Raw genomic sequence first — 25,677 nt, 5'->3', positions numbered from 1 at the left:
AGGTGAAGATGCTGGTTTTAGTAGTGCTCTAAGCTGAGTGGAAGGGCAATTGAATTAGGGTTATATGCTTTCTCTGGGATGATAAGGTTTTTTTTCCTGAGGGAAAGAGCCAGCTTTTCATGGGCTATATGTGGGCTTTGGCAAGGGCAGACAATCCAGTCTGTCAGGAAGCCATTTGAGGTGCTTCAGGTTTGTAAGCTTGTCTTTTTGTTTCTCAGGCGGATATTTGGAGCATGGGTGTAGTGCTGTATGCTCTGCTGTGTGGGATTTTCCTTTGGATGATGACAATATGATGGCACTCTACAGGAGGATACCAGTGGGTATCAGTGGTGCTAGAATACACTGAGAAGGGAAATAGCTGAGCTTGACTAGAGGCCTTGCTTTTCGGATGGCAGAACATGCTGAGCTGTGGGTAGAAAGGCCTGTCTGCTGAATATTGTCCCTGTTTTTGCTGCTTTGTCTACCAGTATTTTGTGGATTTGGTTCTACACTTGGTTGGCCTATGTGGCACTGTAGCCTGATTCTATACCATGATAACATACAGAATTTAAGGAGAAGTATTTTCTTGCCAATGGGCTAGATATTTTTGTATCTGGTTCTTCAACTGGCTGCTCCCTATACTATCTGTAGTAAAAATATAGACACATCATTTGATTTCCCAGAAAGGAATGTTCCTAAATGCCAGCTCTTCTCATGTCTACAAAGATCAAAGTTCTGCATTTGCTATTAGAATTTCCTCTTCCAGAATCAGGAGGTAATGTAGGACCCCACAGATTGACTTCAGAATCCAACAGTTAGTTCTGTTTCCTTTCTGAGTGCATAACAACCTGAGCACATGAATTGAATGACGTGGCTTTTTAGTCTGGTACAAACTCTGCTGTACACTGAAACTTGGTCCATTTGTAAGCAGGACTTTGTCCATCTCTGCAGGACAGCAGAAAACCCTTTGTGCTAATCATGATGCCAAGAAGCAGAATGCGGCAAATGGCAGATGATCCAACTGCTTCAGGTGTTCATTGCCTTAAAACTGTGAATAGTTTTGGACTGAGAGTTTGTAAGCAGAACGGAGCTCTTAAAGCTGTCAGAGATTATTCCTGCACTGTTCAATTCTATCTGCCTAACATACACAGGATCTTAGAACTGCGTTGCTTGAACTGATGGAACTTGTTGAAGTGAACTGGGATAAGCAAGTTTTAGAACTTAGTCAGAATGCAGTAAAAAATGGATAATCTCATGGGTATTAAGGTACAGGATTGCTATTTCTGCACTGAATTTGTTTTTATTTTACATGGCTGTGATCTGAAAGTTGCTTGAAACGCAGGCACCTAGGCACTGTTGTGTAACTGAATTTCACACATTATAGATCCTGAAATATTCTGTAATCTAAAACTCTGACTTGTTTTAAGTCTGCTGCTTGAGTCTAATCAGGGTCATAGTGTCTGTGTGAAGTGGAGTGTGTGGGGAGATTGTTGCTGCAGATCCTGGGAAGTTGCTGTGTATTTGCAGACAATGGCTGCTGTTGGTCACTGGGTGCCACTGTTGCTCTGAAGAACAGCTGTGCTGTGCATGCAGCACAGCATGCTGTGCACGCCATGGAACTAGGAATCAAGAAGAGATAGAAGCGTCACTTCTGCTCTAGTAAAAGGTCTCATCTGCTGACAGGCTTTTGTACTTGAATTCAGAACTCAGGACCTGTTGCCACAGAGGGACTAGTTGCTGAAGTTGGATGACTCTTTCTGTTTACTCCGTGTAATATGTGGCCATAACACTATTTAAAAAAGAATCTGAAATCATGGCTAATTATTGACTGCTGCACAGCAGAACACTACCACAGTGAGACTGGGCTGTGAGATGACTTGAAAGCTGTTTCCTCACTATAGGTCTTATTCTTGCAGCTGGGACACCTTGATGAAGACTGTGTAACAGCTTTCTGTGTTTCACAACAAGTGAAGAGAGAGTAGATCAGCATTAACGTCAGAGGTAATAAACGTATGGCAGTAATTCTCTGTATTTAAGCCCACTCCTACAGTAAATAACCTTACTGTATTAACAGACTCTAACACTCACTTATTCTCAAACATGAAATATTTCACACCTTTCAGAGGTAAGTTACCACTGCAGAACTTCATAGTCTACCTAATAACTGCATTTCTGAAGTTCACATTTATTCCTTTTTTCTCCTTTAATTGTGTTTTCTCAGCCTTTTTGTTATTTTTTTACCATGCTGAAATCCTTATGAATCTCTGGAAGTCCAGGCAGACTCAAAACAGAAACTGATGGATGAACAGCAGATGTCACATGCTGGCTTAACTCCCTGCTTTGAAATGATTCACTGATAGGTGGAAAATATCAACACATCAGGTAGGACAACCAAGCAAATTTGGGGAATTACAGTTCACAAATACTTCAGGAAATAAATTAATTCCAGTAACTTTAGAAAATAAATGAGAAAAGCTGAACTGAGTGCTTCTAGAGATGCTGTATAAATGTCAATAATGACATTCCAAGCTGTAGAAGAGATTTAAAACATGATGGGTACTCTGGCTTTAACCTGAATCTGAAAGTTGTCTCTTGAAATTGAGTTGTCTTTCTGTTAAATAGAAAGTGGTAGAATTTGAAGGATTGTTAAGATTTCCATATAACCTTAGTAAGACTAGATGTAAAATGTTTTATCTAGGCAAGATAAATTGTGGAGTCACTGTTACTTCTTTTTTAGGTACAGGGAATAAAGAGAACGATCGACCTACAAGGGGAAAAAGTTCTTCAGTTCAAGTCTGTGATATTATCACAGTCTTAGTTCAAAGGACTTCTAATGCCTGATAAGTAATTCAAGCTTATTATACTACACTGAGTCTGTCAAGCATTGTACCCACGGTTCTCATAGTAGTCAAAAAGCTGCTGAAAGTCCAGCTGAATGTCGATGCTCCTTGGAGCTGGGCTGAAACTTGCCCCCAGAAATGGGAGTCCAGCTGAAATGCTGTGCAAACTGAATTAGTAGGAGCTTTGCCATTCACTTCAGTAGAGAGATTCTGGCGCCAGCTTTAGATTTCACTTCCAGCAATTGTACAATACACTAACTTTCAAGCAAAAACGAGAATAGTCTGCTTCTTTATCTCAGACATATTGTGTGAATCTGTGGAGAGTGTTTATGCAGAATGGCTTCATGAGAAAGGACATGAAGAGATTCCACTAGTTAAATTGTAAAAGAATGAACGTGACTAAAGACAAAGACGGTCTATTCTAGGGCCGATCACGGGCTAGGCAGCTGAGAAGAAATCAGGATGTGAAAAGACAGGGTATGTAGCTAAAGATGAAATATGTATCTAGAAGCAAGGACGGCCTAAGGGAAAAGCAAGATGTGTAGCAAGGTGTAGACAAAGCTGCAAAGAAAAAGTATCTATAAGACTAACCACAAAGGTCAGATGAAGTAATGTCTAATTCACCAATCCTGAGCTTAACTTTTGCAATATGCATGAACTTATTACTGATTGTATAAATGAGATGCTGTAACACCTAATAAACGAGGCTTGTTGACCATGATAGCATGAGACTTGTCTCCCGCGGTTACTTCCAACAAATGGTGACCCCGACGTGATAAGGAAAAAAGGGTGCCACGGGTGAAGAACTGCGTTGGGTTCGGGTCCGGATTTCGCAGCTCGACGGACGACGAAAAGAGCTAAAATTGGAGCTCCGCGTCTCGAGTGACCACGACAGGTGGGCTCGACCGACACGTGCTGCCGAAGCCTGGAGGGCTGCAACGGTACCGACGTGAGTAAAAATGGACAGGCAAGCAGCATATAATTTATTTTCCGCTTTTCTTAAGCGGAGACAGTTTAAGGGGATAGACTTGGGAAAGGAACTCCCTAAGTTATTAGTGTATGGGTATGCTAAAGGGTTATTTCAGAATCCGCATTTAGTGCATGATCTTGCTGAGTGGCGTAAATTTGGGGATGCAATTTTTCAGGGAATGATAGATGGGGAGAAAATGGTTAAAAAATGCGGGAAGTGGTGGCGTGTGGTTTATAATGATTTGTTGCAATATCAGGCAGAAAAGGAAGCGGCAGAACAAGCTAGTGCTGTGCAGGGGAGGAATAAGAATTATAATGAATGGTCAGATTGCCCGGGGCCCCCTGCAGTGTCCACCGTAAAGTTGCCGCCGGCCGCCGAGCCTGCGTTGCCAGTGGCTGCGGAGCCGAGTGCCCCGTCTCCGTCTCCCTGCACGTCTGTATCAGACGAGCCGCCTGCATCGACCATGGCGCTACAGCCGGCCCCCTCGACCCCCCTTTGCAATGAGCCGCTCCCTGGGGCACAGAGTGACCTGGCGGAGGCCGTCGCGCGGGAGCGGGGGGGGGCTTGGGCTGCGCTGGCGCGGGCTTGTTTAGAGGCGGGAGACGGTGAGGCGTTGGAAGCGGTGCAACAGATGGTGCTGTCAGTGGGGTATTTACCTGATCCTGCAGGCGGGACACAGGCTGCTATCAGTGCTTTAGATTGGAAGTTGTTGTCACAATTGCGGTCTATGGTCAGTCAGTTTGGAGTAAAAAGTGAGCCAGCGATACAGATACTGGATTATATCTGGAGTACTCAGGTTTTGTTGCCATCTGATTGTGGGGCTATAGCTAGGTTGATTTTTTCGCAGCACGAACAACTGCTATTTAATGCTTATTGGGAAGAGATGTGCCAACAGAGAGTTCCGATAGTTAGGCAGCCTGGAGATCCCTTGTATAATGTCACCGTTGAAGAACTTTTAGGGGTAGGTCCTTTCATCCGGACGGAGGCCCAGGCTTTATTAGGACCAGCTAAATGTAGGGAGTCAATGTATCTGGCCAGACAGGCTATGGATAAGATCAAGGCACCAGGTGGGCTGTCGTCTCATATGGGAATCCGGCAGGGAAGAAATAAGGATTTTGGAGCGTTCATAGATAAGGTAGCTGGAGCCATAGAGAAGGCTGGAGTACCAGAGTACATGAGGGAAATAATGCTAAAACATTGTGCACTTCAGAATTGTAATGCTACAGCTCGTGGCATTCTAAGTACTTTGAGGAGTAACTGGACAATAGAGGAGGCGTTAGACAGATTATCGAGCGTGCCCATGGGGGCTCAGGCTTTCATAGTTGAGGCTATTAAAGAGCTAGGGGTAGGATTAAAGGCACAGGCTGAGGCTTCTCAGAATCAAGTGTTAGCAGCCCTTGCACCCCTCCAAGCTGCAGTCGCTACAAGCCCACGCTCGCAGATCAGCTCCCTCATGAAATGTTTCCGTTGTGAAAAAACTGGCCACATCCGTCACGAGTGCCAAGCCGCTGGGATTTGGCGCAGCAAGTGTCAATCCAACACCCACAACGCTGCTGTATGCTATAGGAAGTCGGGAAACGTGAGAAGCAGCGCACGAAAGAACAGCGGCCGCGCTCCGATACAAGCTGCCGTTCCCAGCCAGCGGCCGCCTGGCCCCCCGCACACGTCGCTCGTCGCGTTGTCGGTCTCTACAGCACCCCCGCCCTCTGCTTCGCCCACGTCGTTCTCTGCACCTCGCCATGCCGCCCCTCCCTCGTCCTGCGCGGCTGTGTCTCTGCAGCCCGTGTGTAACGTGGTTAAAGACACGGATGGACTGAAACCAGGGGATTGTTGTGACCCCGGTCCAGTAGATCCAGAAAGAGAATCGGACGCATTTCCTCCTGATGATACTTTGAAGGAAGCAGGAATGACAATTTTCCCTACAGCGTACTGTGATGTCTTAGAGCAATGCAGAGAAGAAACAATATTAAGGGGTGATGCTGACACGTTGCAAACCTTTCCTAATCAGGTCCCCCATTTGGAATCCCTGCCTTATGAGGCAGTGAAGGAGCTAAGGGAGTCAGTGAGAACATACAGAGTTCAGTCAGCCTTTACATACAATCTTTTGGTTACAAACAGTGACACTTACGCTATGACCCCTCACGATTGGAAAACTGTGTTAAGAATGATCCTCTCTCCTATGCAATACACCGTGTTTGTGACAGAATATCAGCTACATAATTTGACTGATACCTCTTTGCCTCAGACTCGGACAAATCCATGTGGCACAGCACCTCTTCAACTGTGTCAGACAAATGTCACTCACGTTCCTGAATTTGGCCGTCTAAAATATGCACATGTAACAATAGATATTCATTCTTCTTACATATTTGCCACAGCACATACAGGTGAATGCAGTCATGACACCCGTAAACACTGGTTATCTGCTTATGCTGCTATGGGAATCCCACATACTACAAAAACAGATAATGGGCCTGCATATACCTCTAAGGCCACTCAAACTTTCCTCCAAGAAGGGTGTGTTAGACATACTACAGCCATTGCTCATTCTCCCACTGGACAAGCTATCACTGATCACATTTATCAAACATTGAAATCCATTCTTATTAATAAACAAAAAAGGGGGAATATGGGAGACACACTACAAGAAATATTATGTAAGGTTTTGCTTGTTTTGTTTGTGCTGAATTTTTTGAATCGTGTTCATAGAGATACAGCTTATGTGGATCGTCATTTTGAGGCTTCCCCGGTGCTAAAGGAACAGCCTATGGTTAATGTTTGGAATATGGCCACAGGACTTTGGGACTGTCCTCTACCACTGACAACTTGGGGTCGTGAATATGCTCATATTTCCACAGGGACTGGCCCTGTGTGGGTTCCAGCATGATATCTTTGGTCTCATCTGAAGGCAGAAAATAGCATCCAGCCTTTATAGTAATTGTAATTGTGTGTTTCTTACTTAGTGGTATTGCTTTGTAACTTGCTGTGTTATAGATAATATTAGTAGTAGTTTGACATAGTGTGTGATTTTCTGTTCTACCAATGCAGTCTCAAGATTTGGAGTTTAAGGCATTAGCTAGGATGTTGTGTGCTTCTTCTATTTTAGTAATAGATCAGATGTGTATTAAACAGGATTTGATGTAATCAATGCTAGAATCTACAGGAATAGCTCTTTTAATGTTTTAGTACTGTTTGGTTATGATGTTATTAGCCTATTAATTAGCTTTTCTTAATTTGCAAAGACAAAACCTGGAAAGGAATTCTAGTCAAAGAGATGACCCTGTATCATATAATGGATACCTATTTTACATCCAATTAATTGGGATCTGAAAATATAACCATGCATCATTTTAGACAAAAGTGCACGCTAATAGAACTAAATTTGATAGTTTATTCTGTTTTCCAAGCAGGTGTTCCACTTGGGCTCTATATCACGCACTGGCCATGCGGATGTGGTGTACAACTGGAAGAAATCCTTCAGACCCTGAATGCAGGAGAGAATCTGTGATGGGTGAGAGAGGAAATGTGCACCTTGAAGCAGGGGACGCCCTGCTGGCACTACCTGTCACATCCACCACCAACATGGCTTGCTGTTTCTCAAGGGTCAATAAGTATTAATGCCCCTAGTGATACTCTAGTACATTTGTCCTCTAAAATTGGTTCTATTTGACATGCTACTTCATAAAATTGCACAATCATTAATCAATTATTAGCCCGGATAACTCAGTTGGTAGAGCATGGTTATGAACATCTTAAAAGCATTTATTGCACAAATTTTAGTGGTCATTAAAATCAATATATCAGAGTATACAAAAATTGAAGACTTTTCCTGATCAGTTACAGATTAACACAATGGGACCCTCACGGATTTATTTTTAGGTTGCAGAAACTTAGGTTGCAGTACAAACATGTTTGTTCTTTTTAGTAGGTTTAACAGTAATGTTGTTGTGTTGTATTTGACTTGTCTCTTTTTTCACTTTTAGAGTATTGTCAATCGAGGTCTTGATCGAGTTATAATAGTTATGTTATTAATTTAAGTAGTGTTGCTATTCTATAGGCAGTATTGTAAGAAGAATTCTACAGAGCAGCAGCCATGGATCGAGATGAGAAGTTCACAGAGCAGCAGCTATGAAGCAGGATAAAACTACATGAGAACTAATTGAACAATTGAACTGAATTGCTTGTTAAATATGATTAATCGGTCGTTGAACTGAGCCTTTTCATTTTAAAAGAAAACGGGGGAAATGTGGAGAGTGTTTATGCAGAATGGCTTCATGAGAAAGGACATGAAGAGATTCCACTAGTTAAATTGTAAAAGAATGAACGTGACTAAAGACAAAGACGGTCTATTCTAGGGCCGATCACGGGCTAGGCAGCTGAGAAGAAATCAGGATGTGAAAAGACAGGGTATGTAGCTAAAGATGAAATATGTATCTAGAAGCAAGGACGGCCTAAGGGAAAAGCAAGATGTGTAGCAAGGTGTAGACAAAGCTGCAAAGAAAAAGTATCTATAAGACTAACCACAAAGGTCAGATGAAGTAATGTCTAATTCACCAATCCTGAGCTTAACTTTTGCAATATGCATGAACTTATTACTGATTGTATAAATGAGATGCTGTAACACCTAATAAACGAGGCTTGTTGACCATGATAGCATGAGACTTGTCTCCCGCGGTTACTTCCAACATGAATCAGCTGAGGCCTGAAACTACCCTAATGTGAACAAACGTGAAGGTTGCACATCAAGGGGAAAATATGGCAGACATGCAGAAATTTTCTTTGTACTGACAATGTTTCTGAAGAGATCTACATCCTCTTGTTTTCTAGCAGAATTACGACCAGTTGTGGCAACCTATCTCTTGCTTCAGTCTAAGAAGGCTCGTGGCAAGCACATTCCCTTGAGAATTCCATCCCAAACAGGACGTGCCAGTACCACACAGTCAGGAAGCCTGGGGGTAAGTTTTAGAGTTCAGCACAAGGTTCTGGTCAAAATGCCTCTGTGTGCTGAAGCTCTGCCCGGGTAAACAGTCTGGTGGCCTAAACATCGGTGAGGGAGCATGTGTGCAACCAGTCTTGGTCATCAAATCTTGTTCTATGATAAGGCCACCGACTCAGTGTATGAAGGAAAAGGATGTAATCTTTCTAGATTTCAGGGAGGCCTTTGATCCTGTCCCTTTGGCTGCATGTTCCCAACCTTCCATCAGGAAGCCAGGAGTACTGTTCTGGGTCATGAAAAGGCAGCCAGTGGTTTGACTATCACATGTTTATGTGTTTTGATGTTTCACAGTGGGTCTTAAGTAAAAGGAACTCAGGTTTTGGTTGCCTGCAGGACAGATGTTCTTTTGGGTTCAATATGTTTGCATAGTGACTTGCAACCATGGGACTGGTGTTCAAGGACCCTCTTGGTTCCTTCAGTTCCTAGGTTCTTTCTTGCCTAGATTTGACACTTTGTTTCAACAGAAGAGCTGATATTCGCTTTGGGAGCACTAAGCAGCTGTTTATGTGGCTTAGAGGAGGACTGTCTGTCTTCTACCCTGTGGGCATGGAACAGCCACAATTCCCCCTGGAACAACATCAATGACCCACACCACTAATTGGATTCTCCTTTTTAATGTAGTGGTAGTGAGGTGAAAATGTGGCTGTGGAATATTTTTGACTAAGGAACTTCTATATAGATTTTGTTCATCTTTGCGCACCTCATCACCTGATCTGTGTCAGTGAGCAGAAGCTGAAAGCAGGCATGGGATGTTCTGAAGAGCAGAGAAAGAGATAGGGAGGAAGGTGATTAAGACAATCCCCTCTGCTGCTGTGTGTCCCAGAACTGCCCAGTTCTGTGGCAAAGTGTTGTACAAGATGAAGAGGCCAAGAGATTGGGAGTAGAATGAATAGAAAATATGCCTTACTTAGGCCATACTCAGCGTATTAATACTTCTCAGTTAGTTTTAGAATTCTAGAAGTGAAAGGTAAGGAGGTAGAAGCCTGCAAGTTGTGTCCTTTTTTACAGCTGCTCTTTTCTTATGGGAGGATGAAGTGAAGAAGATTGGTCTATTCTACAAGCTGTTCCAACCTTTACTCTTGATTTGCTGTTGCAGCTGCTGTAGCATCCCCAGCATAGACCAGAAAAGACCTTCTTGCCTCCAGAGATCCAAGTTTGTCCTCTGCTGGCCACTTGAGAGCTCAGGGACTATGATGGGTTCTTTTCTGGTGTTTGCTCTTCACTGTCATCACCCAGTTTCTATCTCTTCCTAAAGCAGTTGGTAGGGTGTGTTCAGAGCCTCAGCTCTTCCTGACTCTGCTAAGCATGTCAAAGCTGATGAGGAGGATGTAGCATGGGGTTTGTGTCCCTTCAGACACCTACACTGGAGAAATCTGCAGCTGGCATGCACCCCACCAGCTCCCTTTGGCTGTTACTGCATGGGAGTGGTTGCTAGCAGGTCATGTCAACAGGTTGAATGTGTCACATTTCCAGATCTCTGATTCCATTGGCTGTGTCTCCAGTGACATGAAATACAACTGTGGCTGCTGGGGTTCTTCCATCTGTACAGATTTTTAATGGTAGTCAGGCAAATTAGACTCTGATGCTAAAAAACAGAACAATAAAAGCAGCAACAAGAGACAATCCCAACCAACCGACAATAGCAGCAAAAAACCTCCACACATCTCATTAGGTTGAAGATTAGAGACACCGGAAGGTAGTCTTTAAGTCTCTTTAAGGCGCTGTTCTTACATTGCAGAAATAGAATGATAATATAATTCCATGCTGATAATATCTCCAGATTTTTATCTTTTGGATTTCTTTCAGCCTGCCATGATCCCCGAGTGTGTCTGTTCATGGGGTTTTTCATTTGGTTTTGTAGAACACGTTTGTTAACTTGTGCATTCTCATAGTTCTTTTCTTTCCTCTGCATCTTAGAAATCCCAGTGAAGTTCACCAAGAAGCTCGAAGCTGTTAATGCTGAGATTGGAGGCAGTGTCACTTTAAGCTGTGAAGTGAGCCATGCCAAAGGGAAGGTGGTGTGGCGCAGGAATGCAGTTGAGATCAAACCCAGCAAACGTTTCCAGATTGATGAGGAAGGGGTCAGAAGAACCCTGACAATAAGAGGGATCCGGGCTGAGGATGAGGGAGAGTACTTGTGTGAGTCCAGAGATGACAAGAGCAGCATTACCATCACCCCCAAAGGTATGTCTCTGGAAATGAAGGCTGACAGTGTGGAAGGATCCTTGGCTTCCCTCATCAGCCATTACAACACTGCAAAGCTGAGTTCATTTGTGTGTTTATGCTGTTCTTTGTGTTAACAACCAAGTACAAAACTTGTCTTTCTCTCTAAATAACTGTGGAACAACTGCTTCTGAAGAGCACAGCTGTTAAGTGGGCAAATCAGCCTTCAAGGCTGGAATTAAGCATCCCAAATGTAAGATGGGATTTATATTACCCCTTCTTTGCCTCTTTTCTTCTTGCATCTTTGTAGATGCAAGGAGGATCTCCTCTACAGGCAGGAGATGTGAGTGTGAGTTATGATGATCACTTCCTGCGAGTCATAAAATCTGATGCTTCCAATGAAATCATTGACTCTGTTGGCTCTTTGAAGGTGCTCATATATAATATGATAGCAGGCTTTGAGTATATAAAAGGCTCTTAGAAAGTGGAAGCAAACAATCTGTTCTCTGTGCAGAAATAAGGGACTTCAATTGCAATGACAAAGATGCAAGTTCTACAACAGAAAAGCTTTTTAATGGTTGGATGACTGGATAAGTCATTTGGAGGGGCTTTGAAGCCTTCACGGTGGGTTTCAGAAAAGGTTAGTGAAATATCTGGGGCACAAAGAGCTGAGCATGTCCTGGAGCAATGGAGAAGGGCTGGATGATTTTTGCAGGTATTTTCAGCCATAGAATTTTGTGTTCTGGTGTTGTCAGTACATTCCTTCATACAACATGGACGGGTTGGTTTGTTGCATTGGTTCAGACTTTTGTACTAGGAGCTCAGCAGTGGTTAAAGCTCACACTTCTGCAAACTAAACAAGTTCCTGCAATTCGTCTCTACTCTGTTTTAGCTGTGGATTAGCTTGACAGTTCCCTTCCATAAGCTTTATGGTTCCCTTCTGTAAGTCTACTTACACAGAATGAGTTGCTTAACTTTAAGTCTTGCTCCAGGATTTTAAGCATATTATTAGCAAAAAATATCACAAATAATTTCACCAACAATTCTCCCCACCCATCTGTAGCTTTCTTTTTTTTCACTGGAAGGTTTTACACTGGCAGATAGGGTGGGCATGTAGAAACAACCCCATTAATTCTGACGAAGCTCTGATTTCTCTGACTGGCCTTTGTTTTGTGATTCTGCATGCATGCCCTGTAGCTAAAGCCTGGATGTCTTCCCCAACACCTTCAGTCTCCCATCCTTACTTAAGTTACTCCATTGTAAATCTCTCTGCTAGTCCAAGAGAGTTTTTATTTTACCCCTTCTGTGAGGCAGCAGCTGGATGGGAAGGGTGAGATGAGGACTAGGTTGTTTGGGTGGCTTTTTTTTTTTTTTGCCTAAGAGCCAACTGGGAATCAAAGATACCAAAAATTAAAGACAAACTGTGTCATACCGAGCAGGGTTTGTCAAATCACTGGCATGCACTGTCAGGACAACTTCATCATCAACATATTCCAGGCTGACTGTTGTCACAAAATTCTGCTTCTGTGTCCCAAAATGTGCACTTATCACTTCTATTGGCAGTTGCTCATCTTTTCTCCAAACTGAATGGTTGTAGGAAATAAAAGAGACAAGCAAACAAACCAAACAACCCGCAGATATTAACTTGCAGCTGATTATCAGTGCTGATCGTTGGGCCATGTGCAGCCCTTCACATCCTTCTGCGGCCAACAGAGATTGGAAAATACATAGACCTTCAGAGACTACTTTAATTTCTAGATGCACTGAATTACCCTCTAGAGTGTCTTTCTGAATATAGAAGGAACCACGGGTGACTATGATCCTGATTTATATCTAGGTTCAGGCTTACTGTTTCAGTTAGGTTAGATGAATAATAGTTCCAGAGAAGATAGGGAAATACAGCAGTTCACTGATACCATGTGTCAGAAGAATGCAGCTCAGCGCTGGGCAGTTTGCTGCTTCATTCCCTCTTACAAGTTGGACCCAAGGCTGGAAAAGACCACTGAGATAGCTGAGTCCAACCCCTGCCCACCCTCACTGGACTTACTAACCACGTCCCCAGTGCCACATACCCGTGGCTCTTGAGCACCTCCAGTGACTGTGGTATATCAGCGTGGTTGCTTCAGTTGTGGGAGTTTTCAGCCACTGGCTGTTGTTCTAGCGAGGCAAAAAACCAAAACTGATGGAACAGTGTCTATACAGGAAGCAACTGGCTGTCCTGATGGCTGCCAACAGTTTTGCACAAGGTGTGTCATGCAAGCTTGCATGAGTCTGGTTTAAAAACTTGCTGTTCTGATGGAAGGAGAGGATGTTGGTACAGGATAACTGCGGGATTTGTGCTCTCCCGACATCCAGTTGCAATCACAGCTTATTGTTGCTATAGAAAACAGCTTATCTGTAGACAAATTGAGTTAGTTCCATTACGTGGCTGAATCCCTAAGTGATCCAAGGTGAAGCATGATCCAAACTGGAATTTAGCTAATTGTAGTAGGGAATCCAAGCCTTAATGAGATGAGTTATTTAAAATATGAGTCTTCCATCTAAAACAGCATTGAACTCTTACCCTGGTTTATGATAGAAATGAGAGTTTAACAGCAGAAGTCTGAAGTTATGCTCCATATTTCTCATCACTCAAGAGAATATTTGAATATATGAATTCCTTTGGCTATGTTAGAGCTCATAATGAGGTCAGCTGATGTTCTTTAAATGCTCGGAGTCTAGCAATGTGGGCAAGTGGACTGCTATTTGCTGTTGAGTTTTAGGCTAAGAAGCCTGATTTTAGAGGACCATGGACTTCCCCTTTCCCTTCCCCTCTCCTCCCCTTCTCCCTGGACTGATCCTGCATGGTTTGAGAATGATTTCAGAGCAAGGTAAATGAGGAATAGCCATGTGAAAACCTGTTGTTTTAGTGCACTATAAAAGACACTTAGTCAAAAGACAAGTGTGTGTTCCAAGCTTGAGATTGCAGGAGATCCTAGAAACAACTCAGCTGCTCAAACCTGTAGTCTGGCTGAATATTTTATTGTCAGTTATGGTCAGGAGGAGATGCTTGAGTAAGACAAATAAAAGGTCATGGGTAAGTTGGTCCTTCTTGTGATATACTTCTAGGCTTTCATCAGGGAAAAGCTTAATTAGTCCAAATAATTATAGCAGAAACACCACACCAAGAACATGAGAGTGATATTTCAAATTTCTTGACGTGAAGGTAAATGTTACCTGGTTCTGCCATTCCCCAAATGTTTGTTTCATTATAACAAGAAGAACTTTGCAAAAGTAATTTTTTTTTTCAGTCTTGTGTGCAACACAAAAAGGGGTAAAATCTAGGAGGCCACCTGAAATGTTTTTTCCATCTGGAAGGATCCATTTAAGAGCACCCATGGACCTGGTTATGAACAAGTTTTCTTCTTTGCAAAGGCTGTTGCTTAATTAGCAGATACTGTACCTGGGAGAGGAAGAGGGAAGTAAATTGTTTTGGAAGTCCTGATGCTATTCAAGCATTCAAGGCCAGGCTGGATGGGGCTTTGTGCAATCCGGTCTAGAAGGAAGCATCCCTGCCTACAGCAGGGGATTTGGAACTGGGTGATCTCAAAGGTCCCTTCCAACCTAAACCTTTCTCTGATTCCTTTGATGATTCTATTTCGCAGCTGCTGGTGTGAGATCTCCAACCTGTCCCCGTTGTCTTTCAGTGTGGCAGATGAAGCTGGTGAAAGGTCTGCAGCCCCTGGAATTCCCTGAGAAGGGAACTGTCACCTTTTCGGTGGAGGTGTCCCATGAGGATGTGGAAGGGACTTGGCAGAAGGACGGCGTGCGGCTGAAGCCTGCACCAAATATCACGATGGGTGTCCAGGGGAAGAAACATTCCTTGACACTTTCTTCTGTGACCCTTGAAGATGCAGGACTCATTTCCTTTAAAACAGAAGGCATGAATTCCTCGGGGAGGCTCACTGTGACAGGTATTGGTTGGTGCAAGGTGTCATTATCTGCTCCTGTCCCAGATTACTTGAACAGCAGAACCAGCTTCCCTTCCAGCTGCAAAGAATGTTTTGCACTGGGCCATTGCCACTAGAGTATCCCTCAAATATCAAGAGGATTGTTGGAACATTATTGTCCCTAGCACAAGTAATGATAATGTGCTCAAAACAATAGGTTTTTTTGTTGCTAATTACAAGTTCTAGTAAGCATGGAGAGTAGGCACTGCCTTTCATTATTCCTTATGCCAGATGCTCCTAGAGACCTCATTCCCAACTAAATCCACATCGTTCTTTCTCCTTCTCAGAATTGCCTGTGAAAATCAGCAAGCCATTGGCAGACATTAGCGTCACTCAGAAGGACAAGGTCACATTTGAGTGTGAGCTGTGCAGGCCCAACGTGGACGTCAAGTGGTTCAAGGTATGGCATGTAATGGTATTTTCCTTTCTGACTTCTCTGGAAATGAATGAGAGCCTTTAATTTCACTTCCAAGGGATGCGAGTCTGAGCTTTTGCTTGATAGCTTTTGCATTGCTCTCTTTTCTTTATGCTCTTTTACTTGCCCAGATCAGCACTCTTTGTTATTATGTCCTGAGTTCATTTATCAAGTAGAAATGGAAGTTTGTTTTGGGTTTACTGTGAACTCTTCAGGTCATGCTGCACAAAATATTGTTGGTTGGAGTACAGTCTTGAGCTTCAACTCTAACACAGAAATTCTCAGCCAGGATTTTGTAGCCTTGTTGTGAACTGGGTTTTAGGGTGAAATCTCAGTTTTCTTTGCACCTGACAGTGTGAGAATTTGCTCTGGCCCTTTGTGTACCTCCCCGGTGCTCAGCTGTTCCTTCCCTTACTTGGGGATAACGTCATTTATTCAAGGTGATGTCCAAACGGGCTTGTTAACAGTCCTCCGCAGTGCTTTAAGCTGTCATAGGTCAGCCAGAATTTATGCAAGTTCTATAGCCATTCCTACATGTTGAAAACACTGCACTGTGCTTAAGCTTCAGCATATGTGCCAGTAAGCACAGTTCCATTAATTCTAGGGGAGTGGGTGAATTAAGCATAGATCTGAAAGCTCCCTTTGCTCAGTGCAGAGATGGAAGGACTCATGGAGATCTGACTTGATATTTTACTTTCTAGGATGGGAAGGAGCTCCGTCAAAGTAAAAGAAGTGGGCATTACTTCCCAAGGAAATAAAAGAAGTCTTATTATTCACTAGTGAGAATATGAAAATCAGGGAACATGCACATGCCAAGCAGCTGAAGACAAGACATCAGCAACCCTAAAGGTTCATGGTATGTTTAACTGAAAGAGCAAATAAATCCTACTGTGGTATTTTGCACCACAGGAAGAAATGCTTCATGGGCAGTTTGGGCACTTCTTGGTTAGTCCTTTTGGATACCTTTCTCTTTCTTCTTTATGCTCAAGACAGATTTTCCCTCCATGTGTTGCATTGGTTAAACCCCAGTTTGTAGCTCATCACCAGGCGAAGCTTCATCATCTGGTGAAGCATCAGACTGGTTACTGAACACACAGGTCTGCAGTGCCCTGGTAGATTCCACCTTCCCAAGGGACGTCTGAAAGGATGCTTTTTTTCTGATTTCCTACTAGATGCTGTCCTCATGTGGCCACTTGGGTTCAGTGTTAGCATGAACATGAACATCTGTCCTGTCCCATGAATTTGGTGAACTATCATTTTCTCTCTCAGTCTGCAACCAGGTTGGGTTGCTGTTTCAGTACTGGCTGTTTTATGCAGGAACTCTGCTCCTGAGGTTAATCTAAGTTGTATCCAGGCCCTTCAGAAGGAAAGGGAAATAGCAGCACAGAAATATGGTCTGATTCTGACATAAAGAAGTGCAGACCTGGAGAGTTAAAAGGGATTGTGTGATGTTCAAGGGATTTTGAAGCAAAGATGTCCCCTAGGTAAGATTTGTGGCTGACATTCCCCATACATTGTGGGCACACAAGCTAAGGAGAGACTAGTGATGAGCATGCAGAGAAGCCAATGATTCAGACAGGTTTGTAGTGACACGACATTGTAGAGTTCTGTCTAGTTCTCCTTGGCATAGTTTGGAAAATGAAGATGAGGAGATTGGTGGTAACCAATATGGCTTCCTCAAATTCAAGCCATGCCTGACAAACTTGGTGGCCTTTCATGATGGAGTAACAGCATCAGTGGATAATGGGAGAGCAACTGACATCATCTACTTGGACTTATGCAGAGCATTTGATCCCGTCCTGCATGCCATCCTGGTCACCAAACTGGAGAAAAATGGTTTTGATGGATGGACCAGTTGCAGGATAGGGAACTGTCTGGATGGTCACACTCAGAGAGCTGCAGTCAATAGCTCAGTGTCCAGGTGGAGGGTGGTGTTGGGACCAGTGTTATTTAACATTTTTGTAGGCAACATGGACAGTGGAATCAAATGAACCCTCAGCAAGTTTGCAGATGACACCAAGCTGAGCGGTGCTGTTGATGTGCTAGAGGGAAGACTTGTAGATATTTATAAATAGGGTTTGTGGGACGAACGGGATGTTGTAGCAGAGACATCACTCTGGTTGTTATTTCAGGGTTGTTTCAGAGCGGGAAGGGAGTCTGATAAACAGTTGAAAATCTGCACGTCTGTTAAATGTGGGAGTTTGCTGTGGGTTATTTTTTCTTCTTAAGGCTAAGCTTATGCAGAATATTCTGGCTGTTTTAAAGTGATGCCCTGTAATGTCTAAGGAATGGGATGTGAGCTGTTGCTTAAAGCCAGTATTTTTCAGGGAACAGTCTAGTAACACTGCAAACATTGCTTCAGACTGTAACTGGCCTCTAAGTTCTTTGTGTATACTTTGAGATTAGAATCAGTTATCTTTGTCTTCATTTATGTTTATATGTTGCTTACAATAGTAACCTGGCCCTTCTTTTGTGTATTGCTTACAGGGACAGAAGATGATGTTGGTATTTTGCCAAGGACGATTGATATGTTGTTTAAAACTGTTGGAGGAAGGCTATACACAAAAATGGATCTGAAACCTATTCGGTGGAGAGATTACGTAAAACTGACTAATGACAAAGTGAGAGAAGAAATTGCTCTTAAAAATTCGTTGCCTACCTACAAAAGAGGTAGGAAACTACTTTATAAAGAAATGATGAGTACATGCATCTTGTGATAGTTCAGTGTTATCCTTTCCATTCTGTAATGAAAGAGGGTTCTGTATTTACACACAGTTTTCTATTTGTCTTTCTGTTCCTGCTGAAAAAGAATGAAGCATCTTATTAGTGGTGTGCTACACTGCACTGGGGTATTTTAGTTGTGGAGTATGTTAACTTGATCTTACTAATGAGTTGGTTAAGTGTGGACTTCACAGTGTGAAAGGCAGGTGGCAGTAAAATTCCTTCTGAATTATTTCAAGAGCACAGCTGAGTATGAAGTCTGGCTCCAATGATATTTAAGTATTTCGGGGATAAACAACACCTGTCTTCTACATGAACCAAAGATGTGTAAAACTGTTCTAGGTTTAGTGAGTATGTGGAAAGAAAATGCAGTGGACAGCTATATGCTGATCTCATCCTACTCCATTAGAGAGTTAAGATGTGATCGTGCGATATAGGTGCCTCCTCTAGTTTCAAGACCCGTGTTCCTAGGTAAAATACTTGACCTTATAAGCTAAGTAGGTACAAGCTTTGCTGACTATACAAAGCCAGATCTGGGTGAGTGTCATGTAGATGAAAACTTCTATGTTAAAAGTTTTACTTCTAAGCATACTGTATCTGGTAGGTGAGATTCCTCCTCTTCAGTAGATGAGAATTTCTTTCTACTTTTGTGCTGTATAAAAAAGCAACACAACCTGAAGCCTGGGAACTGAGTATACATCTATGAACATCATGAGATCTACATGTTGGGAGCTATTCTGTATTTTCTATGACCAAACTACTTAAAAATATTATATTTACAAAATTTAGTCATAACTTCATTTGTGTAACACTTTGATAGCCTGAGTTAAGAAATAATAAGCTGCTTATCTACATTAAGTGATCGAGTATTCTACCTTAACTTCCTTTTCTGAGAGTTGACCTAATAAGCCATAGGATATGGAAGTCCTGAATTAAGAAAATCCCAATAAGAAAAATATTTCAGGAGTCCAAGATTCATGAAGGGTAAAATGCAGATTATAAATGGGCTATTGAAAATCATCTTATTAAATAACTCCTTTTCCTGTTGGGGATTCTCTCCCTATTTGTTCTTTTTCTTTCTGAATCAGGAAGCTGAAGTGCATCAGATCTTATAGTAAAGGAATTGTCAGAAATGAGTAGTAAGGTGAAACCAGTCAAAATGTGTAGCCAGGATTTTTGTGTTGGCACCTTGGAACTATACTGTATTGTTTTGTGGTAGAGCAATACAGCTGCTTTTAAAATAAATAAATAAATAAATAAATAAATAAAAGCAACCAGTGGTGTATTGGTGCTGTACATCAATAATAAATCCTAAAGTCTCTGTTTTCTTTCGTAGGTAGACCATCACAACAGCACTAATGACAAATCCCCAGCTGATTCTAAGGGTATGTTTTATATTAAACAGTAGCAATTAGAAAAGCTTCTGTAAGGTCAACGACTGGCTTTTTTGGCTAATGCTGATAATAAAAGGATTATTTAGCTTTTATTTGTAACAGAACGGAATAATGGGCAGGACATCTGGGCAGAAAACAGAAGGAATAAAATGGCTAGGAGACTACTGGGACATCTATCATAACCTGGTTTTATGAGGTGAAAGTAAAACAAAGAAAAAGAGTATGATTTGTGATAAGATCCCTAGTGGTTTTCCGACAGGCCTTTAGGGCACTTAAGAACTCACTAAATACTTTTTTTTTCCCTAAAAAGTCAGAACGAAGTGTCCTTACTAGTTCAGTTCTCTATATTGTAAAGACTGAAGAGTTCTGATTCTAACCCAACTATAGATGTTAGATTGGGTTTTGGAAGTGAAAAAGCAAGCTTTATAGCAGGCGTGTCTTTGCAAATGTGTAGGGCAAGTGTCTTGACTTCCAGATACTTGGTGTTTGTATGAGAGGTGGGGATTCTCTGTGTTTATGTTCTGGGAAAAGTTTTAAGCTGTAAGCTTAACTATTACTTATTTTTAAATGCAGCTAGTTTTGCTGTCTCTACATTGACTTGTAATATTTTCTACTTTGCAGGTGCAGAAAATCTCTCAGAAGGATCAGACCAACTTAGCAGATTATCTATAGATGATTTTGTGAAGTTCTCTGGGTTTCATTTTTTGAGATTTACAATGAATGTTTTTATGATTTACTGGCTCCTTTATCAAATGACAGAAAAAAAAGTACACTTCGCCTTGCTCAATACATCAAGGGATATTCTTACGTAAAAGGTAACTAGAATACTTTGCAAACTGCCAAGCTTGTCATGGAATAGTGTAACATGTTTCTTCTGAGATAGAAAACTCTTAAATGTGTTCAGTGTAGCTCTAGAAGTGTCTGCCTGAATGCGAAGGCAACAAGCTACATGTACAGTATTCTCCTTATTCCTGTACTTTGCCCATAAGGCCTGTGTGAACTCCACTGCCTTCATCATCCTTGAAAATGAGAGCCATACAGTCGTTATAATGCAGACAAAATCCAGATAACCCATCCCCAATAAAAACTACAAGCTAAAACAAAAAACTTCTCAGATTGACTTCTGCACCAGTGAATACAAACTTTGGGCTTCTGTAGTTTAAGAACTTAGCTTTTGTACTTTCAGTACTAAGGCTGCTTGCTTAATTTGGATGGAGCATACTTTAGTATACTGGTAGGATAAACTGTTGTGCTATACTATACCTTGCCCTTTTCTGTGGGAGGAAGAATCCTAGTCTTATCTGCCATCAGCTTGTCGTATGTTTGAGGCAAAGTTAATAAAGTATTTTATTGTCTTAACTAAATGTTCTTAGTTTGTATACCTTATTTCTTGTTCACTTTCTCTTTTGCTAATGAAGCTTGCAAAAATCACTTTTCCTTCTTTTGAAAGGTTTGCAGTGGGTTCAGATTTCTGATTCTAAAGAAGCTTTCAGACTTTTTAAACTGGGACAAAAACACCAGAGTTTTGCAAGCACAAAGCTAAATACTTGCTCCAGCTGAAGGTGGGAACTTTCACTAACATTGGGTGTAACATAGTGTGGGGAAGAGGGATGAATGAAAATATTGTTTATGGCTTTTTTTCGGGGAAGAGGCTTTAAAAAGGCTTGATATCTGGTGTTCCATGTGAAATTTTGTGACAGTTTGTGATTCTAGTGCTTTAAACTAGAAGGATTAGTCCTTCAAGCAGATAAGTACATACAAAAGCTAAGTGTTTTATAAAAAACTCTCAACAAAACAACTAAGCCTTCTTCCATGTAAGTAATGGTGGTTCATGAGGGGGAAGAAAAGCAAAATAAACCAAGAAAGAATGTGTCTTTAAAAGGTTTAATGCATCTAGTAGAATTATTGTTAATTGAATTGTTCTGGAATAAATCCAGCAGTGTTTTGAACAGATGTTATAGATTTTAGAAAATGTGTGTATTTCTGGCTATTGACCTTGCTTCATTTCTCCTTTTAGCCACAGTATATTTACAATTAAGGTACTAAGAATCGGAGACCTTGAAATGCCACGAGTGACACGAGTCAATGAGTAAGTTCAGAGCAGAGTTCCCTTCTTCTTTTAGGATGAAATTGTCAGTTACTTTCAGTATTGATGTATTGATATTAGGCTACGGACACTAGGTTCCCTGATACAGCCTCCTGTATGAGTGGCGGTTCCCCATTTCCTGTCATTATGCAGTACTAAACCATCAAGTTGTAATGCTGTTCTATATCTTGTGCCCACTGTTCCACACAGTGTTCCTTTATCCTTCTCACTCAACTTCTGAACTAATGTAAATCCTCAGAAGGAAGAATATGGCAGAAAAATGGAAGCTGTGTTGGAAAAGAGTTTGGCAGGAAGTAGTGTGCAACTTCACTAGGAAAGCAACATTAAAAAGCATGAAAGGGTTCAAGAAATTGTTCCTCTAGGAGGAGTGGTTGTGTTGGAAATGATAAATAATCAATGTACATTCAAAGGCAAGAAAACTTAATTTTCCTTTTCTGCCTTCAGATTATCACTGTGTGATCTTGCTGGTTCAGAAAGGAATACCAAGACGTGCAATGAAGGTGACAGACTGAAAGAGAGTGGAAATATCAATGCATCTCTCCTAACTCTAAGCAAGTGTATTAGTGCACTCAAGATCAGTCAGCAGTCAAAGTAAGTCCTTGTACAAACTGTAAACTAGTTGTAGATTTCAGATATCATGTACAATGTTTAAACTATTGTTTAAAATGCAGAGTACGAAACTATGTTATGAGTGAAAACTATCTGTAGGCTTCTGCAGATGTGTGAAGACTTAATGATCTAAGAAAGTGATCTATAAACTTGCCTTCTTTTTGTTGTTGTTTTTGTTTGTTTGTTTGTTTGTTTTTTCAAATAAAACCATTCCATTTCTAAATTTCTGAATATGTTATCATAGACTTAAGCAAATTAGCGTTGTGTTTTGGTTTTTTTTTTCTGGCCTTGCCTTCTCAAACAAGTCCTGGGGCAGATTATAAAATTTGTTTTCACTATTTTCACTTTAAATGTGTGAAATGTTAGACCTTTTCCTCCTTTGTTAGTTAGTTGCATTTATCATTTAGTTCTGCTGTAACAGTTTTCCTCAGGGATATTGCTGTGCTTTGTCCTAGCCAAGAGACATGGTCAGAATATATATATATAATATACATACACATACATATATATGTATATATATATATAAAATTTGGAAAAAATTATATATAGATATATATAATTACATATATACATATAGATATATATAATTACATATATACATATATATATATTTTTTTCCAAACCTTGATGCAACTTCATCATTCTTTCTGATCTAGCTAACCAAATTCAGAGAGAAGAAAGCCTGCTTGCTACTTCTGTCTGAGGTTGTGCTCTAAATGAGTGCAGACAGAGCTTTCTGTATTTTAAACAATGTAGTATTTATTTACAGTCACAGCTGGATATAATTGCAGAATTCTCTGCTGATTCTCATTTGAAGGTGTCTTTCTGTCCCAAAGATGAGGTGAGCTCTGTGTTCATGAAATGCCACACTGTGCCTGGTAGCCTATTCAAATTCTGTTATGCTTAAAAGTAGATGAAAATAGGCCTTGCTACTGGATTAGTCTCTTATCTGTCTGTCCTTTCTAGGGAAGAAGGATTCCTTAAAATTAGCTGCTGCTTAAAGTGCTTTGATTTATTCAGAACTGTTTTATTTGTTGGTCCTGATCACTTGAAATTTTAACAATATGGGGGAAATGTAGTGATGACTTTGATAGTAATTTTCTTTAAAATAAGAACTCATTTACCACTCCTGCACTAAAGCTACTTATGGGTCACGTGTGTTGTGACAGGAGCGTAGCTATGTGAAGCTTTTAGCTCTGTTGGCAGAATTCAGTAGCTGTAAAGAGTCCAGCAGGTAACCTCACTAGAGAACAGTGTGTTTAGTCACGCTTTAGGAGTTCTCTCCTAATTTTCTGTACATCACCAGCTGTTTGATTCAGTGACTTAACCTTGGTTTAGGAAACACCAGAGATGTTGTGATAAGTATATGCTTCTTTATTTCCAAAGTATTTACTATTGTCCTTTCCTAGAGACAATATACTGAGAGAGTGGTTATCTCTGATTTTGTTGGGTACTGTTTTCTTAGAAGTAGATAGGTCAGTTTGCCAGATGTGGTAAGGGAAAGAGAAAGGTGAGAGAGAATTTAAGCTAACGTGGGGCTGTATGACCTATCTTAGGCTGGATGTTGAATGTACTTTTTGTTTTAAATGTTCTCGTGGGTTGTCTAAGAAGATAATGGCTGCATAGTAGCTGGAACAATCATACAACCTGTCTGCAAACTAGCAAAAAGATTAAATTCAAAACAACCCACAACTCAAAATGATTTAAAGACTAGTGCAGTTATTAATGTGTTGTCTTCCACTTGGATAGCTCTCACATTGAAATGAAGCTGTTAACTTCTGCTAATGGGATTTGTTGTGGTTTTTGTCTTCAAAGGGTGCAGCAGCACATACCGTTTGGTGAAAGTAAGTTAACACACTTTCTTCAGGGATTCTTCAGTGGAAAAGGGAAGATACACATGTTAGCAAACATCAGCCAGTGTGCTTCAACCTATGAAGAAACACTCAATGTGCTAAGATTCTCAGCTATTGCACAAAAAGTGAGTATGTTGTAGACTATTTTGTTGATCAGTACTTATGATTTGCATTTAAAGAAAAAATTCTGTTCTTCTAAGAATATGAATCTATTTGTGTAGTATCTGTAGTGAATCTGGGTGTTTGTCTCCATACAGCAGTCAGGTTTTTTAATTTAGTGTTTTAGTTGAGCTTAATTTTCCTACAGAGTTTTCTATCTACTGGGGTCTTTGTGTTTCTTTGGGGTGTGAGGGCAGAAGCATCTTCTGAGAATCTCATTCCTAAAAAGTATTCAACCTAACAAGAAGCAACTTGTTACATCTGGAGGAGATTTTATGCTATTTACTTAATTTTTCTCTCTTCTCAAAATATGATCCCATGTAGGAAAGCAAATCCAGCTACACCATATGTTGCTGCTGTTGTAATTTTGAATATTGTCCAGTTCAAGTGTTGACAAAAGAAGTGGAGCAGCAAAGAGTTTGAAAAGCTGTGTTATGGCCATCAGATGCTTCAGTGGGAAAGTGGGGGTTAAGCGGAATGGGTAGGAGTGAGCGCTATGATATAGCACTGAAGAAGTTAAGCTGTCAGATCAGTGCTACAGTCTTGATGGAAAACTTTGAAGTGCTGAGAGTTTGTGTTTGAAGCTAAGATTCTCAGCTTTCGTAAGTATGGGGTTAAATGTCTATATCTTGATTTTTACTTTTATATTGTAATCTCTACTCTTCTTTATGTCTTGTTGATGCAATGTTTTCATTCCAAGAAATATAGAAAACTTTTGAATCACTCCCAATAAGAGAAGACCACATGCAAATTAATTAATCTGTTCAAAAGCTACCTAAACATTAGAATATCTGGAAAAATTGATTACTTAATAAACTATCTATTGGCTACTTATGTAATACAACCTTTTCGGTGTGTTACAGACTTTGAAATGCAGATGATTAAATTGGATGAGTCTGTTGAGCAACTTATAGAAGCAACTGAGGTAACTTTATCAAGATGTTGTGTAAAATTGTTTTAATTAATTACTTAATTAATACCAACTTGTGGTAGCTTAAAATGCTATTCCAGTAGGCTCAATTAATAGATTTCTTACTGAGCTTAGCTTAACTGAATTTGCCTTTAATGCATTGTGTAATTCAGCTACTTAACACTACATTAGAAACTGATGACTGAATTTTTTTTATTTTTTATTTCCAATCTCAATCAAGGTGCAGAAAGATGACATTATTACAGAGCTACAAGACTTAAAATCTCATTTAGAAGAAAAAGTAAAAGATTATGTGAGTTTTACACATCTCCGTATCCTTATACAAAAAAAGAAAAACACTAATTCTATGCTTGTAATCAACACATTTTTGGAAAACTGATTTTCTGTATGTAGCTGGAACTCGCTTGAAATTGTAAACAATTCAAATTTATCTGAAGGTAGTTGTTGTTAACACAAACAACAAAAATATCAGTGTGTTCCACTAACTCCTGCCTCACACTCCTACATCAGAGGAAGAGCAACAGTAAAAGTATGTTGAGTAGAGTTGGAAG

At 40.8% G+C, this 25,677-nt stretch overlaps 1 protein-coding gene and 1 long non-coding RNA gene across 2 annotated transcripts; both read left to right on the top strand.

Moving 5' to 3' along the window:
* The first annotated feature begins 8,525 nt into the window (after nt 1–8,525).
* Nucleotides 8,526–15,558, top strand: LOC146753032 (obscurin-like protein 1). Its single transcript, XM_085531071.1, has 5 exons — nt 8,526–8,744; nt 10,703–10,969; nt 14,635–14,901; nt 15,225–15,337; nt 15,529–15,558. The coding sequence occupies exons 3-5, from the start codon at nt 14,643–14,645 to the stop codon at nt 15,556–15,558; spliced, it is 402 nt and encodes a 133-aa protein (XP_085387197.1). The 5' UTR covers nt 8,526–8,744; nt 10,703–10,969; nt 14,635–14,642.
* Nucleotides 15,559–20,233: 4,675 nt separating this feature from the next.
* On the top strand, nt 20,234–24,156 carry LOC146753031 (uncharacterized). Its single transcript, XR_014940328.1, has 5 exons — nt 20,234–20,282; nt 20,918–21,029; nt 21,485–21,556; nt 22,019–22,165; nt 23,999–24,156. It is a non-coding gene; the product is annotated as an uncharacterized LOC146753031 (long non-coding RNA).
* The last annotated feature ends 1,521 nt before the right edge of the window (nt 24,157–25,677 follow it).

This window comes from Coturnix japonica, unplaced genomic scaffold (assembly GCF_054131305.1).
Source record: "Coturnix japonica strain WE unplaced genomic scaffold, WE-NBRP24 Scf040, whole genome shotgun sequence".
Lineage (NCBI taxonomy): Eukaryota > Metazoa > Chordata > Aves > Galliformes > Phasianidae > Coturnix > Coturnix japonica.
This window is presented reverse-complemented; position numbering and strand designations above follow the sequence as displayed.

Bases quoted from the DNA above. Each gene is read 5' to 3' on its own strand.
- LOC146753032 (XM_085531071.1), top strand. From the start codon at position 14,643: ATGAAGCTGGTGAAAGGTCTGCAGCCCCTGGAATTCCCTGAGAAGGGA. The intron at 14,902-15,224 runs GTATTGGTTGGT...TCTCCTTCTCAG, and splicing joins GGGGAGGCTCACTGTGACAG to AATTGCCTGTGAAAATCAGC. The intron at 15,338-15,528 runs GTATGGCATGTA...TTTATCAAGTAG, and splicing joins TGGACGTCAAGTGGTTCAAG to AAATGGAAGTTTGTTTTGGG.